Source organism: Rattus norvegicus, chromosome 18, assembly GCF_021556685.1.
Source record: "Rattus norvegicus strain SHRSP/BbbUtx chromosome 18, alternate assembly SHRSP_T2T, whole genome shotgun sequence".
Classification (NCBI taxonomy): domain Eukaryota; kingdom Metazoa; phylum Chordata; class Mammalia; order Rodentia; family Muridae; genus Rattus; species Rattus norvegicus.
The window spans coordinates 35,812,523-35,828,203 of record NC_141551.1 but is presented as its reverse complement, the minus strand read 5'-3'; the positions used below and the strand labels follow the sequence as shown (position 1 = coordinate 35,828,203).

The 15,681-nt window shown below is 37.7% G+C and overlaps 1 protein-coding gene across 6 annotated transcripts in view; it reads left to right on the top strand.

The window, feature by feature from the left end:
• Window positions 1–7,879: 7,879 nt before the first annotated feature.
• Window positions 7,880–15,681, top strand: part of Jakmip2 (janus kinase and microtubule interacting protein 2) — a 164,921-nt gene continuing 157,119 nt past the window's right edge. For 4 of the 6 annotated variants that reach the window (NM_001437325.1, NM_001437326.1, NM_001437324.1 and 1 more), the window contains 1 exon segment: window positions 7,880–8,224. In NM_001437325.1, the coding sequence (NP_001424254.1) occupies window positions 8,222–8,224 (3 nt within the window). In that variant the 5' untranslated portion in view covers window positions 7,880–8,221. 6 annotated transcript variants of the gene reach the window in all.

The following is a 15,681-nucleotide window of genomic DNA, read 5'->3' as shown; positions in this document are numbered from 1 at the left end:
CTCTTCTATACCTATTATCCTTAGGTTTGATCTTCTCATTGAGTCCTGGATTTCCTGTATGTTTTGGACCAGTAGCTTTTTCTGCTTTACATTATCTTTGACAGTTGAGTCAATGATTTCTATGGAATCTTCTGCTCCTGAGATTCTCTCTTCCATCTCTTGTATTCTGTTCATTAAGCTTGTATCTATAGCTCCTTGTCTCTTCTTTTGGTTTTCTATATCCAGGGTTGTTTCCATGTGTTCTTTCTTGATTGCTTCTATTTCCATTTTTAATTCCTTCAACTGTTTTATTGTGTTTTCCTGGAATTCTCTCAGGGATTTTTGCGATTCCTCTCTGTAGGCTTCTACTTTTTATTAATGTTTTCCTGTGTTTCTCTAAGGGAGTTCTTTACGTCTTTCTTAAAGTCCTCCAGCATCATGATCAAATATGATTTTGAAACTAGATCTTGCTTTTCTGGTGTGTTTGGATATTCCATGTTTGTTTTGATGGGAGAATTGCGCTCTGATGGTGCCATGTAGTCTTGGTTTCTGTTGCTTGGGTTCATGCGCTTGCCTCTTGCCATCAGATTATCTCTAGTGTTACTTTGTTCTGCTATTTCTGACAGTGGCTAGACTGTCCTATAAGCCTGTGTGTCAGGAGTGCTGTAGACCTGTTCTCCTGTTTTCTTTCAGCCTGTTATGGGGACAGAGTGTTCTGCTTTCGGGCGTGTATTTTTTCCTATCTACAGGTCTTCAGCTGTTCCTGTGGGCCTGTGTCTTGAGTTCACCATGCAGGTCACTTGCAGCAGAAAAGTTGGTCTTACCTGTGGTCCCGAGGCTCAAGTTTGCTCGCAGGGTGCTGCCCACGAGCTCTCTGTGGCGGCAGCAACCAGGAAGATCTGCGTCGCCCTTTCTGGGAGCTTCAGTGCACCAGGGTTCCAGATGGCGTTTGGTGTTTTCCTCTGGAATCAGTATTGTGTGCAGAGTGCAGTCTCCTCTGGTTTCCCAGGCGTGTCTGCCTCTCTGAAGGTTTAGCTCTCCCTCCCACGGGGTTTGGGTGCAGAGAACTGTTTATCCGGTCTGTTCCTTCAGGTTCCGACGGTGTCTCAGGCGCAGGAGTCCTGCCGCTCCGGGGCCCTCCCCCGCGGGACTGTATTTTTATTTTTTAATCACTATTTCTTACATACACTGAACTTTCAATTATTTATCTCATATCTTGGTTTATTTTCGTAGTTCAGAGTTCATCTTTCAATCCAAATCTCTTTTTGTCAATTGTTATATGACAAATATGAGCCAGATTTCATTTTTCAGGTCATCCATATATGCCACAGTGTCATTACCACTTTCTCTGTTCTCAGTCCTTATTCAACCTCTTTCATTCATTGCATCATGGAACATAGAAAAAGTTTCTGCCATGTTATATGCCATTTTCCTCTTATTCCCACCCCTAGACTCCAAACTCCACAAGGGCAGGAAGTATACTTACTTTGCCCCCTATGGGGTGTTTGTCATTACATATTGAGGGTCCTGTTTTTATTCCATGTATTGAAAAATGACCATGTAAATTTTTAGGCAATAAAAATTCTATGGAAAGTTTTATACCTCCTATAGATAATTGTTGACTTTATGGTTGCAAATGTTAGAAAAGGCTATTGAGACATAATGGTTCCTATGCCCTTTACATCTGTGCTGGCTTTATTTCAACTTGGCACAGACTAGAGCCATTTGGAAAAACAGAACCTCGGTTGAGAAGGTCCTCAACCTCAGTTAAAACTGTGGGGACAAAGCTGGCCTGTGGGTAGCCTGTGGGGTTTTCTTGATTAATTATTGATGTAGGTGGCATCATTCTATTAGGCATCATGCCACCCTTAGGCCCATGATTTTGGACTGTATAAGAATGAAGAATGACCAGGCCATGGTTAACAGTCCTATAAGCATGCATTACTCCGTAGTGAATGTATCAGTTCTTGCCTTGAATTCCCACACTGACTTCCCTAAATGATAGACTGCAAGGTATAAGATGATGTACAAGTTGCTTTTGGCCATAGTTTTTTTAACATAGCCATAGAAACCCCAACTAAGAGTCCTTGATTTGCTGGTGCTAGAAACTCATTTCATATATAATTGACTCTTTTTTAGTTGCCCAAAATATGAAAATAAGACCTGCTTCTTGTTTCCACACCAGAGCAAAAATTTTATTGTGAAATGCACTTTAAATCTATAATGTAACAGCTATTACTGTCAGGACCTCAGGTCTCTTTTTCTACTGTAGGAAAACTAATCATGTAAGAAAACTAATCTTTGGATTGCTTTTCTTCTTTTTTATCCTAACAACTTCACAGCTCCTTAGATATTGACAAATCTTTATCTCCCAAATAAATTGACAGAAAAAAACAGAGAAAAGAAATTTTATGTGTGTTGAGAGTATCAGGAAACAATATCTTTAAACAAAATTCAAATGGTGCAATGTGTGTACCAAGCATATGTTGCAAACAAGCATGACTAAAGACTAAATTAAGATTGTGAAGCAAATGATGTTCTATCCTGCAGGATCTACACACACACACACACACACACACACACACACACACACATACTCTGCTCCACCCAACCCACAATCCCTCCAATAATATATTCCCTACTCTCCCAATGGAGATTATATCCTTTTCTTATCAGTTAGTGGAGGTCCCTTCTCTAAACATCATTTTTAACTTACTTATATAATTATCATTAGACTTTAAGCTTCATGGAATATTCATATTATGATTTGTGGGTAGATCTCTGGGAATTAGTGCCAATACACAGTAGCATCTGGCAGTTTCAGCTGTTAAATCAGTGCATCAGTAAGCCAATGAGGATCATTCCTGATCTCAGTGCTAACAGTAAAATGGGAGTGAATAATCAAGAAAGAAAATGTACCACTCACTTTCATGAATATATTCCTTAAGATGTCACAGATGATGGCTTAAACTGATGTCAGAGTTTGTATATATATATATATGTGTCTCCCTCTAGTTTGTACACATGTGTGTACCTCTCTGTGAAGGTAGGGATCTCTTATTGAGCCTGGGAGCTGCAATTACAGCTAAACTGGCAGCCAGTATATTCCCATGATCTGGCTATCTCTGTCCTCAGTTCTGGGCTAACATGTGAGTTCTTCCACAATCAGCTTTTATATAGATACTGAAATCTGAACTCAGTTCTCATGGTTGTTCAGCCCACTGAACTGTCTCTAGCTACACTGTTATTTATATACTTGTTTGTTTATTCTGTGTATTCTGAGGTATGGTTGTGTTGTGGGGTGTGTGTATGAAGGGGACTCTGTGTGTGTGTGTGTGTGTGTGTGTGTGTGTGTGTGTGTCCTTATGATTCACATAAGGAGACCAGAGTACAACTTGCATATGTAGGAGTTGGTTCTCTCCTTTCACCATGGTCCTAGAGATCAAACTCACTTCATGAGACTTGACGGCTGTGGTGAATTGAATGAAAATTGCTCCCATAGGCTCATTGGGAGCAGTACTAATAAAGGTATGGCTTTGTTGGAATAGGTGTGACCTTGTTGGACGAAGTGTGTCACAGGGAGTGGGCTTTGAGATTTCAGATACTCAAGGCAGCCTCCATCAGGGTCCCTCTCTCTCCCTTGCTGCCTTCAGATCTGGATGTAGAGCTCTCAGCCACTTTAGCACCATATTTTCCCATATGCCAACATGCTTTTGGCCCTGACCAAGATGGACTAAACCTCTGAACTTCAACTGAGTCTCAAATAAATGCCTTCCTTTATAAGAGTTGCTGTGGTCATAGTGTCTCTCCACAGTGATAGAAGCCATAAGACAATGGCAAGCACCATCTCATCAATTGGTGCTGTTTTGAAACAGTCTCACTCCATACATCAGGGTGGCATTAAATTTTCAATGATCCTCTTGTCTTTCCCTCTCATGTGCTAGGATTATAAGCAAAGGCCACCATGCCTGACTTGATGTCCATGGAAATGTTAACCTTTGTGTCAAAGACACCTGAAGTTGTTGAAGCTCTTAGAGGTTAAACAGACAGGCAAGGGAAATAGACTTCTTGAGAAAAGGGAGAATGCAAAGTGTGTCCTTCAGCTTCACATTACAATAAAGAAATACCTCAGGCATTTAATGAAGAAAAGGAAGTTTCAGGTCTTCTCTGGGGAGTTCTCCTAGAGTCAAGCCTACTTGCACCAATACTACATTCTCAGGCCTGGCTCTGATATGGAGCTCATCAATAGCTTTGCCTAATCAGCTCCCCAGACTTCACATTCCAGCACTGTCCTCACCCTCCCAAGTCTGGCTCTGTTCATGAAGCTTCAACACTCAATGTCCCAGAGAAGTGTAGTCCTCACACCTCAGTAAAGGTTCTTTTTTTATGTTTCAATTCTCTCTCTCTCTCTCTCTCTCTCTCTCTCTCTCTCTCTCTCTCTGTCAGTTTTCTCTCCCTCTTTACCTTCTAGTACCACACCTCATCCACTGATCCTCCATTTCTCTCCAGGAGACAGGCCTCCCATGGATATTCATTAGCCATAGTATATCTTAGTAAGGCTAAATGAGCCAATCCAGTATGGAGAAATGGTCCCAAAGGCAGGCAACAGAGTCAGGGACAGCCTCTGTTCCTACTGTTAGGAGTCCCATGAGAAGAACACATTACAAAACTGTGACATATGTGCAGAGGAGCCTAGGTCAGCCCCATTAGTCAAATTTATTGCACAGTGACCAATGCCAACTTATTGGTCTATAGTTGTAGAAGCCAGAACACCAGGATGTCTGCTACAAGATGTTGTCTTCTATATAGTTCAGGGAAGCTTTACCTATGAATTCCCAGTGATCTGGTCATCTCAGAAGACCTGAATAGTAACAGCATCAGCTGAAATGCTAATGCAGGTGTGTTAATCTCATGAGGCTCCTCCCCTAGATAAAGAGCTGTGGGCAATTGATGACTACAAGAGAGGAAGATTCAGTCTTCTGGTTCCATGACAGGTTATCCAGTCTAAGGGGTCAGCACTAAATGCATATGCATCCAAGCAACACTAATGAGTTCATCAGACTGCACACATGCACATATTTTATATGTGTATATGTACAAAACATATATGTATACATATATTACATATATGTATGTAACAATACTAATTAAAGAAAAAGTGTTTATAAATTTGAAAGAGAGTGAGAACAAAGGAAGAGCTGCAGTGGGAAAAAGAGAGAGGCAGAAATATGTAAATACAGTAGTCATGAATAACGTGGTCAAAAAATTTTACTTTAAGAAATGGAAACATTTAAAGGCAAAAGTAAACTACATTGCACATAATTAAAAGTACATGGTACCTGATATGTGCTGTTACAGAATATACTATAGTCAGTAAATTAAACTATATTATAATTTGTAATTTATTATAACACACTATGCTATTATTATTGTAACACATTGATATTATATGTTATAGCACGTTAAAATAAAGGTATGAATAACATAAGGAGTGGAATTTAAATTTTTCTTTTTTTGATTAAAAGTGTTATGTGTAGTTCTACAGTGTCATTACTTCATTTCCTTTTGTCTATTGCTGTTTGGTATTTGTTGTTGGTATTTCTTCACAGCTAGGTTGGATAGAACTAGTAATTCTGCAGTCTGATTTTTTGCTGAGTTTGCTGGCTCTGGGGCCATTCTCTTTAACTTTATAAAATTTAATCATGTCCTGTTGAAGTCAGAAACAAATTTTATTAAAAAAACCCTAACAGATATAAGGTGAAGCAAATAATAAATAATTTTCTAAGTGTTTAAAGCAAATACTAACAAGTAGTGATAATGTTGTATAGACATAGCAAACAGGAGGATGGGTCATAGGAGGAGCTGGGGAGAAGGTAGAGTGTCATAAAGTGGTTACATTTGGAAGTTGTTCGAACATCAGAGTCACTCAGGTCAGCTCTCACATATGTAGTGAGGTGCTCTGTCCATGGTAGGGTTCTGCCATTCCTGAAGTCCTGGCTTTATAGCCCACAGCCTCTTTCTCTCCTTCTTTGGGACCACCACTGAGGGGACAGAAGAAAACCAAAGACAGAGAGGACAAAGAGAAACAAAATGTGTACACCCATTCCCTCCTGTGGTAACATACTCATGTGTTGAGGTTGAAAGTGTGAGCAGATCAGGTGTGGCTGCTGAGACTTTGGTGGGACATAAGGGTACAATCTGCCCAAATCAAAAGACAGGCTCTTTTTTGGAGGGGTCTCAGATATCAAATGCTAAGAATGAGCTGTGCCCTTCCCTTGACCACATGGTCATTTTTAACATTCAGTGTTGTCAGAACATGCTTGTGGCACCAAGGTTCTAACCAGAAAAAAAAAATCCTCATATATATAATGCCTGTGAATAAATAGCAATAATTATAGACAATATTTAATGCACAGGTACTATGCATTGGACTTTGTGCTAATGTTTTACATATATCAATGAATGTACTTGGTTCCCACAATGACTCGAGAGTTTATAGTATGTCCATTATGTAAATGAAGAGACATTGATTCAGAAAAGTTAAATTTGCCTTAAATAATCGCTTTAGGAAATGTCAGAAATGGAATCTGAAGTGCTAGCATCAACAAGATCTGTGTTGATTCACTTGAATCTGTAAGTAGCTGTAGGAGTTAAGGATAAAGATTGACTTTGTTCTCCAGAGGAAAGGCAAGAAGGGGGACACAGGGAACAAATTGAAGTATTAGAAAACTCTAGTTTTTAATTATCATGTCATTTATTTTATTTGCGTGTCAATTTTCAAAATTAGCTGTATTCTCTAAGATTTACAATGTTTTCAATTTTCAAATTTAGAAAACATGAAACTTTTTAGAATACTCGCCATTTGGCCACTACGGCCACTACCATCACCAGCCATGACAACTATCATGCATTTAGTATTTTCTCTTCTACCTGGAATTGTTATATCCTTCCCTTAAAGCTTTTAGGTTAAGTGATGTCTACAGTGTACCTCTCTACAACTCTCGCTAATAATAGTAAATACTTACTGTGTGCTTACTACATGCCAAGGGCTTTTAGTGCATTATCTCAATCAATCTTTACAACTACTGCCCGAGACAAATTCTAATGCCATCTATAATTTATGACTAGAAACAGAACTCCACACTGCACATTCTCTAGATTTTCTCCTACCTACATCCCTGAATGACAGCTGGCTCTGGAACTCCAAAAGGGCATCCATGAAAACAGCACGCATGGAATTGCTTGTGAATAATTCTCGTTCCAGGAGTCTGAAGCCGGATAGGTTTGGAACTGTCCACTGTCTAGTGCTGCTAAGAACCGTAGTTGTTCATAGGCATTTCCGGTTTGTTTTGTTCCAACTTCTTTTTCCTCAGAGGTGTGGTCAATATCGCCAGGTGCTTTTCAGGAGACAACTTGCAAAATTGGTGGAATCAAATCATCTTAGAACGTAAAGGAACGTAGCAGGCACCAAGTATATTGCAAAGTCCAGCAGGTTTTGCTTTGTTTGTTTGTTTTAAATTAAATGTGGCACTGAGCAAGAGATGGTATCAAGGATGTACAACTTTGGAGTCAAAACAATCTCACACATAATTATTTTTAGTTTATTTCTTCCAAGTGCAATATATTTTATCTAAAATCTATAAACAGTACAAATAAATGTCAAATATATTTCAACCTATAACTTAGATGCAACTTTAACTGTTCTTTCCTGGTGCCTTTTCACCTTCGGCGCCGCTCAAAGCCACCTAGAGCTTAGATTAGGAGAGACCAAGAGCATCTCAGAGACAGGGACTTAGTTTTACTCCAACCCCTGCAGCTTGCTTAGCTCCTCTCCCCTCCCCCTTAGCTTGCCACTTGCAATTGGCTATTGCCATGACAACCAGCAGCTGCCAGGCCGGCTGCTTCTACCGCAGCAGGGGTGGGGCTGTGGGGGTGGGGAGGGAAGGAGGAGCCTGAGGAGGTGTCTGCTGCAAGTTCCTGGCTGATTCTGAGCTCACACCATCCTCCAAGAGGGAGGAGGCTCAAGTGATGCTGCTGCTGTTGCCGCCTCTACTGCTGGTACTCTAGTGGAGCTGGGAAGGGTGGTTCCTATCGCACCATCGCCAACCGGAGAGGGAGGGGGAAAAAAATCCTGGTAGCCGCTGCTGATGTTGGGTTCAGAGGCTGCATCCGACCCGGTCACAAGAAAAATGGATTCAGTGTGCGGCTCTCCCTCTTTTCAGCATCTTCTCCTGCTCTCAACATGGTGAGTAGGAGGCAGAGGGGCTACCTTCTTGATCTAGCTGGCTGTTAAATGACTTTTGTATATATCTGTGGCCTAGACTTAAACAATGACTCGCGTCTCTCAGACTAGGAGGGGGGATGGGGGTGTGGAAACAGCGATGAGGATGGAGAGAGAGGAAGGTTGTCTGTCGGCAGAGAAGTGAGAAGGAATCCGCTAGTCTTTTGAGGGGAAAAGAAATGATGTTTTGATTTTTATCACAAACTAGCTAGAAATACTAACTGAACCGCCGGATTCCTTTCCTCTCAAGCTTAGCAACAAAATCAGAGGGGTGGAAAGGAGCAAGCAAGAAGAGGATATAGTTGAAAGCAATCGTTTCATTTGCAGGTCTCGCAAACAGGGTTGGGCCTTCCCTGAATAACACATTTGGTGTCTCAACCTTGTTGGCCTAATTATAAGGTGGTTTTACTTATTTGCTCTAGTCTTAACGTGGTCCCAGAATTAGGCATTCTGTTTCACACTTTAACATATTCTTGTTGAAAAGCCATTTCCGAGATCCAGAGTTGATTTTTCAGGATATATATTTAATTATGAACATACATATCTCCATGTATACACATCATATGTGCACATGCTATTTTGCAGGTGTGTTGCATTTACGGAACCTATTTCTATGCCCAGCGTGCTTGATTTACTATCATTTTTATGAGTTATTGATGCCTTTGCATTCTTGGAAGTAATTGCATGTTTTAGGAAACAGACTTCTGGTTTGTATTATTATTCATTGGCTTCATTTGGATTAATGTGAAATTTATTCTTGTTATTGTCCCTTAGGTTCATTGTAGCCAATTAGGACAGATGCCTATCGCTTCTCTATTAAAGAACTAGATGCCAATTCATAGCCTGGCTGTTTTTAATTGGGTTTGTGGGCCTACGTTAAGGGCCCCAAATTTACAATGATGGGAAAGGGAGGTGGCTTGGAGTATTTTCTAGCATATTGCATCGTCTCAAATAAATGTTGAAACAGATAGGTTTTCTTGAAATTCTAGTCTATCTCTTCCATATCTGTATGGTGTGCTCCAACCAGTACAGCTGGAGTGGCAGGTGAGAGGCATTCATTTTACTTAATTGTATAGATATTTGTTCTTCATTCCTTCAGTGTCCATCACCATTTTATAGCCCTCTCAGAATGTTCTGTTCTTGGGTAGCTTCTCTAAGTGATTAAGTAGGAAGCAGGATGGTTTTTTAAAAAAAGAAAAAAAAAGTGTTCTCAAGGACCCCAGACTGAATTAGTCTGCTCATACAATGCAATGAGCGAGAGCAAGCAAAGGAAGGCAAGCAAGCAAGCTTGGCAGGAGGATGTGGCTTGTAGCTGAAACAGGCTTGTAGTTTATAAATGCTTACTGGTATCTGTTTGACCTTTTACTATGCTAAGGCTTTAAGGCAGCTCAAGAGACTAAAGATGCCTGAGATTGGAATGTATAAGGTTCCATTACCACCTAGGATAATGGATTTCATTGAACTAAAGCCAGAAAAATCCTTTCAGGTAAAAATGTATTAGCAATATTACAAGCATCAAATACGTGAACTGTGTCTACCAACCTTCCCACCATCACTGCTATCGAGGATGTATTTTAAGTCTAAAATTATAGATTATTTTCATATTAATCTTTCATTTTATATTACATATTTATAAAATTTACCTCATTGGATCTTAGTTCTGTTTTCTGAGATTTATTTGGTTTACAGATGCTTAAGCGACTTAATTTAATATGCTCATGTATTATGTCTATTCACAAGTCTAAATTCTTGCCACCATGTGCCTAATTATAACAACTCTATAAATTAGGTCAAGGAAGTAGGTACTGGACTTGTATGTCACTGCAAAATGGATGTATACCGTAGTATACAGATTTCAGAGTGTATTACTAAATGGAACTTCATATTTCCTAAAACAAAAGTTCAAATATTTCTACAGTAAACTTACAAAAATGAAATATGCAATACAAAGCTGGACCTGTTCATAAATGGAAAGCAGGTACCCTTGCCCTTTGATTTACTTGCTGTCTGCTGAATTTGGATGTGGTTTTATGGGCAAAGTTGTTACAGATTGAAGTGAGGCTCATCACAATAGGTCATGGTTAGGAAACTCAGTGTTGGTAGTCCCATCCAATTATAGGTCCAGATGCTGTAGAATGACAAATGAACCAGAACTATGTAATCTGGAGGAGAGGAAATTGAGATATAAGTGCCACTTTCTTCACATAAGATTCTGCTTTCAAGTAGGACACTGGCAATTGCTACTTTGTGGAACCTGGAATGTGATCAATGGGCTTCAGCTTCACAGAAAGAATTAAGGTTGAATATACAAAGCATAGAAAGTCTTACAAGTAAGTGGTGTGGGTAGTCATGCACACCATTAAAGGCTACTAGGTTATGATCTGGATATGCTCTTGTCTGGGATGGACTATGTGTCTTCCTAAAGCACGGCTAACTTACTGGGGTCAGCTATCCTTTGAAGGGTTCAGATTAACTGTTAGCATTGGATACTTTGATATTTGTGCATATAGACTCCATTTTGTAATGTGCTTCTAATGATCAAATCTGGGTACTCTTGAAGAAGGTGATTGATGATATATCTGGAAAATTTATTTATGGAGTCTTAACAGGATGCAGGGATTTGCTTGATTTGCTTATCAGCAACTTCACAGAGGGTAATGTCAAATAGTTTGCACTAAAATGACTCTCCATTGTGTGGCTGATTTTGAAAAAAGTAGTATTTTGTAGAATGATTCAAGAGCTACCAAGTTGGTGTCTGAAAGAAACTATATGAAGACTATATACAATTTATCATTTCAAGATGTGTTTAAAGAAAGTAGGGAGGAAAAGTTTATTGACTTTTGCTCAAACTATGTCTTGAAAATACCACTTTTGTAAGGATATTAAATACTTCCTGATACATGGGCTCTATTAAGCCTTCTTATAATTGCATACATATTGAGCTGACTGCTTCATGATGTGATCTTCCCAGTTTCTTCCAATGACCTAAGGATGTTCTCTAATTTTGATTTCACACGGTGAGTCTCCTTCTGAAAGTTTATAGTAAAGTTTAAATAGTAAAATCTTCTTCCTGTGCTTCTCATTGAAGCCTGAAATGTTTAATGCTTCTTTTTAATTCTCTAAGTAAGAGCTTAAAATGAACCAAATTTATATTGGAACTTTCTATATTAATTGGCATTGAAATAAACTAAACTTACACTTGGCTTCAGGCAGAGAGGTCAGTTAACATACCCATTTACATATGCATCTATTATTCCATTAATTAAAATGTATTTTCAAACAGAGCAAATTAACCAAGTTACTAACAACTATTTGTAGAGCTCTTATCTGATTAGCAGAATTTGCATATACTAGCAACATAAAATTTCCTTGGAGGATATAAGACACACACATGTGAAGCTGTTAACAATGGAATGCTACAGTTACTATTCTAATTACCAATACACTTTATGTAAACATAATATGAGTATACTTCCCCAAATCACTTTAATTTTAAATTCCAACGCTCTATCAGGTCAGGAATGCTCTTTTTAAATTGTTGTTGTGATTAGTTTTAATAAGCGAAAACTGATTTGGAGAAGCTGTTTGTCCATGTTTGTGTTTAGTAAACCATCAAAAGAGGGGTGATATCCCAAGTCTTATGAGCACAAGTCTTTTGTGTTTGAAAACACAAATTAACTTGAAGATTTGACTTACAATATAGAATATACTAAACATGTGTTATATAGTTCATTTTTTTGGAATTTAGATTTGAATATTCCAGGCACTCTAATTGGCTTTTGATGACACTGATTTTTGTAATAGTTTTTTTTATAACAAATATATTAAGTGTGTATAAGGGATTTTTTAAAAAGATAACCTTGATATATTTAAGAGGAAAATCTGAAGCAAAGAGACATTTGCCAGGAAAAAGTCAGATTTTCATTAGGCTAACATGCACTTATTTTATGACAAAGTCTTGTTTTGGTTTCTAATGACATAGAAATTGGGAAGTAAATTTTCTTTGCACTCAGGACTAAATAAAGATTCTCAAGGGTCCTGGATCTTAAAGCAGTTGTACCATTTTGCCTGTGCATCTTTGTATCTAATTGTTCTTAAAAATGTTATAAAACAAGTTATTCTAAGTTTGATAATTCAGTTATTTTCTTAGACAAACACTTTTATACATTTCAAAAATATCAAACATCAAAAATTGCTTTAAAACTTTCTAATATGTATATATGATATATAGTATATAACTTTTTATTTAATCACATAAACATACATGCTCATATATATGCCTATATTTGTGAGATGGGGTTATATATATGTAGACATATATTCATATATATATACACACATATACATATTTTTTTGTGAAATAGATCTTGCTGTTTAGTCCATGTTAGCCTAGAACAACCCAGGCTAACTTTGAATTTGCTCTCCTGAAGGCAGGGTTGAGTGCAGGTAATTGGAGGAGTAATGAAAGAAAATGAGACTGATTGTTTCCCAATTTTCTTATGGATATTTTGTTTTTGATGGTGGATGAGTGCATAAAATAGGTTTGATACTGAAAGTGTAAAATTTAATGTAAATTTATGTGGGAAGGTCTATTTTCTTGAAGTTTTTTGAGATTTATAGACTTCAAGGCTGCATATGTGTGTGTGATGGGTTTTTTCCAGGAATTTTTTTGTACGATAAAGTTTATCATTTTTAAAATAAGAAATTGGTATTATCATGGCTCAATACTCTAGGATTTAGTATTACAGAAATCTGTCAAATGACTGACTATCCTGTTACTATTTTGCTGTTACTATTACTAATAATATAGCATATATTTTATGTGAGAGTTGGTAATTCAGCTTAAGCCAAGTAGCAAGTTGTTCCTCTTAAACATCCTCTCTGGGAAAAATACTCTTTGTAATGAATTAGCTGTAATAAAGCCACGATCACCGCAATGAAGATATTCCACTTAAGGCACATTTTATTAACACAATTTACTTTGTCTTTCAATAACTTTGTTCACTTTAAAATTGTATATTCTTATTGTCAAGGGCAAAATTCAGGAACATATAAAAGAAAAATGAAATATAAACTTCCTCTTAAGAAATAACTGCTGTTAGCATATGAAGACATTCACTGTCCATTTCCCATATTCACATAGGCATGCACTCACACATACATTTTCACAAATGGCCCATATTTCATTCATTTTATATAAGTGGTCATATTTTCACATCAATAAGTCTCTGTTAAATTTTCAATTTGTGTATAGGGTTTGAAAATTGAATTTGTTTTGTTTTGTCCTTTCCTACTTAGGAAACATTACACTTTGGTTTTAAATATTTCTTATGGGGGTGGGTCCTGCTTGATTTACAGCAGCTGTAAAGCAAGATTTATTCTAGAAAATACTAGCTCTGTGTCCTACCTGTCACTGGATCTTACAGTGAGTGTTGAATTAACCTTGGCCATTTCTTGTCTGCTGACAATGAATGAATACTAAACCCAAGCCAGTGAAATAAATCCCCATCTGAATCACTAGGAGATTCACAGAGTACAGGCATCAGCAACAATTAAAGAACCAAACCTAGAAGAAATCTCTCTGAGAGACAAGCTAATTTCTTCAGTGTGTTAGCACTGCATTCTGCATTTAACCTCTACGACCAGTTCAAATGTTTTACAGAGGTATATCCAAGCAATGTGCATCAGCTGTTACAGACTTTCCAAAATAAACCAAGACCCATATTCATTATTTGACTTTCACTTTGTTCATTGAACATATATAAGTTTTCCAATGAAACCCTGGTTATCTGACTCCCATCCTTCTTAAAAATGAGTTGTTGAATTCTCCAACAGTTAGAGTCTAAATCTCAATTGGCAATTTCTTTGTACATTTTCAATCTGAACTGTATTTAGAGGTTTCCCGGGTATACCTTGTACAGTTGTATAGAACAACTACTGTAATTTTGGAAATAGTTGTTGTCCATCCACGAGCACATAAGCTTTCAGAGCCCAAAGGACTAAAATGTCATTTTAGGTACTCTTTATCACATATGTGTCCAATAATGACTTGTTGACTGTTGACTGGCACACTGAGAAGCTGACAGACTGATGGACAGACAGTTCTTAGACCTGTGTTTCAGAAGAAATTTCCACTATATTAGAATCTTCAGAGTCTCATCTTGTTAATGTGACCTATAGTGCTGGGGTTGTAACCCAGTGGAAAGCACTTGCTTAGCATGCAACAGGCCTTGAATTCATTCTCTAGCACTCCAAATAAATAATCTTTGAGAACAAAATAGATAGTATACATATGGAATAGTCTCAGGTTACTGTTAAGATTTTGAAAGAGAAAATCAAACTGTTAATGCTACAAAGCACAACATTTAGCTATCCGCCATGAAAGATTGTCCATTCACTGTGTACTGGGACATAACAAAGGCTGTCAACACTTCTGTGGCTCCTTGTACTGCCCTTTGAAAACTGACTTTCCAGTTGAATGTGACAATATTAAGGCTATGCCTTAGAAATTATAGAATTTTCTATAATTGATTCAAATAAGCTAGTAATTTAATTATTATTAGCATGGACTGGTGTGATACATATTCACATCTCTACCACTATTTAGAAAGCCACTCAACTAAATTCACTAATTATAAACAAATTATTCTTTCATATCTATGTTCAAAAAGCAAGTCAAGACGAAAATGTATGTTACAACATAAATAAATAAAGGCAGTATTCTGTTTCCATGAATGTTTTGAAGTGAAATATAACGGGAATGACCTGAATTGATGGTTATATGTGGTAGACATGGAAGCAGACCAGCCAGCTCTTGGAACCCATCTATATTGGAGGAAACTTGTCAGTACAACAAAACGTAAGGAAAAAGAAAGGGTCTTTATTGCGTCTTTAGCATGTAAGTCTCATAGTGTTTACTGTCATTCTTGGAAACCTGGAATTGAATTGTAGTTAAGATATAAACACAGTTAAGATATAAACAAGAACAACAACAACAAAACAAAAAAAAAATCTAAAGAAGTTTAGCTGACACTATCTGGTCAGAAAACAATTCATTGCTGTTATTTTCAAGAACAACATTTTGCTGAGAGAACTGTGTCTAAAAAAAGCCTGTAAACCTGTGCTTTAGGGAAAAAGGTGGTATTTTCATCGTGCCTTCTGCTTCAAACTGGAAATATTCCCCCTGGAAACTACTTCTCAGCATAACCACATTACAAATGTAAATCCAGCAAATATTCCTCACCTACAGTTCCCATGAAACATGCCCATGCAGCATTTCATAGAGAGAAACACCTTCCAAAACAACAACAAACCCATAAACTTGTATTCTGTGGTAATCACGGATCCATACTCATGACCCTAGAGTGAGTGTTAAGGTCAAAGGTAACCATATTATCCAAAGCAAAAAAATATTAGGATTT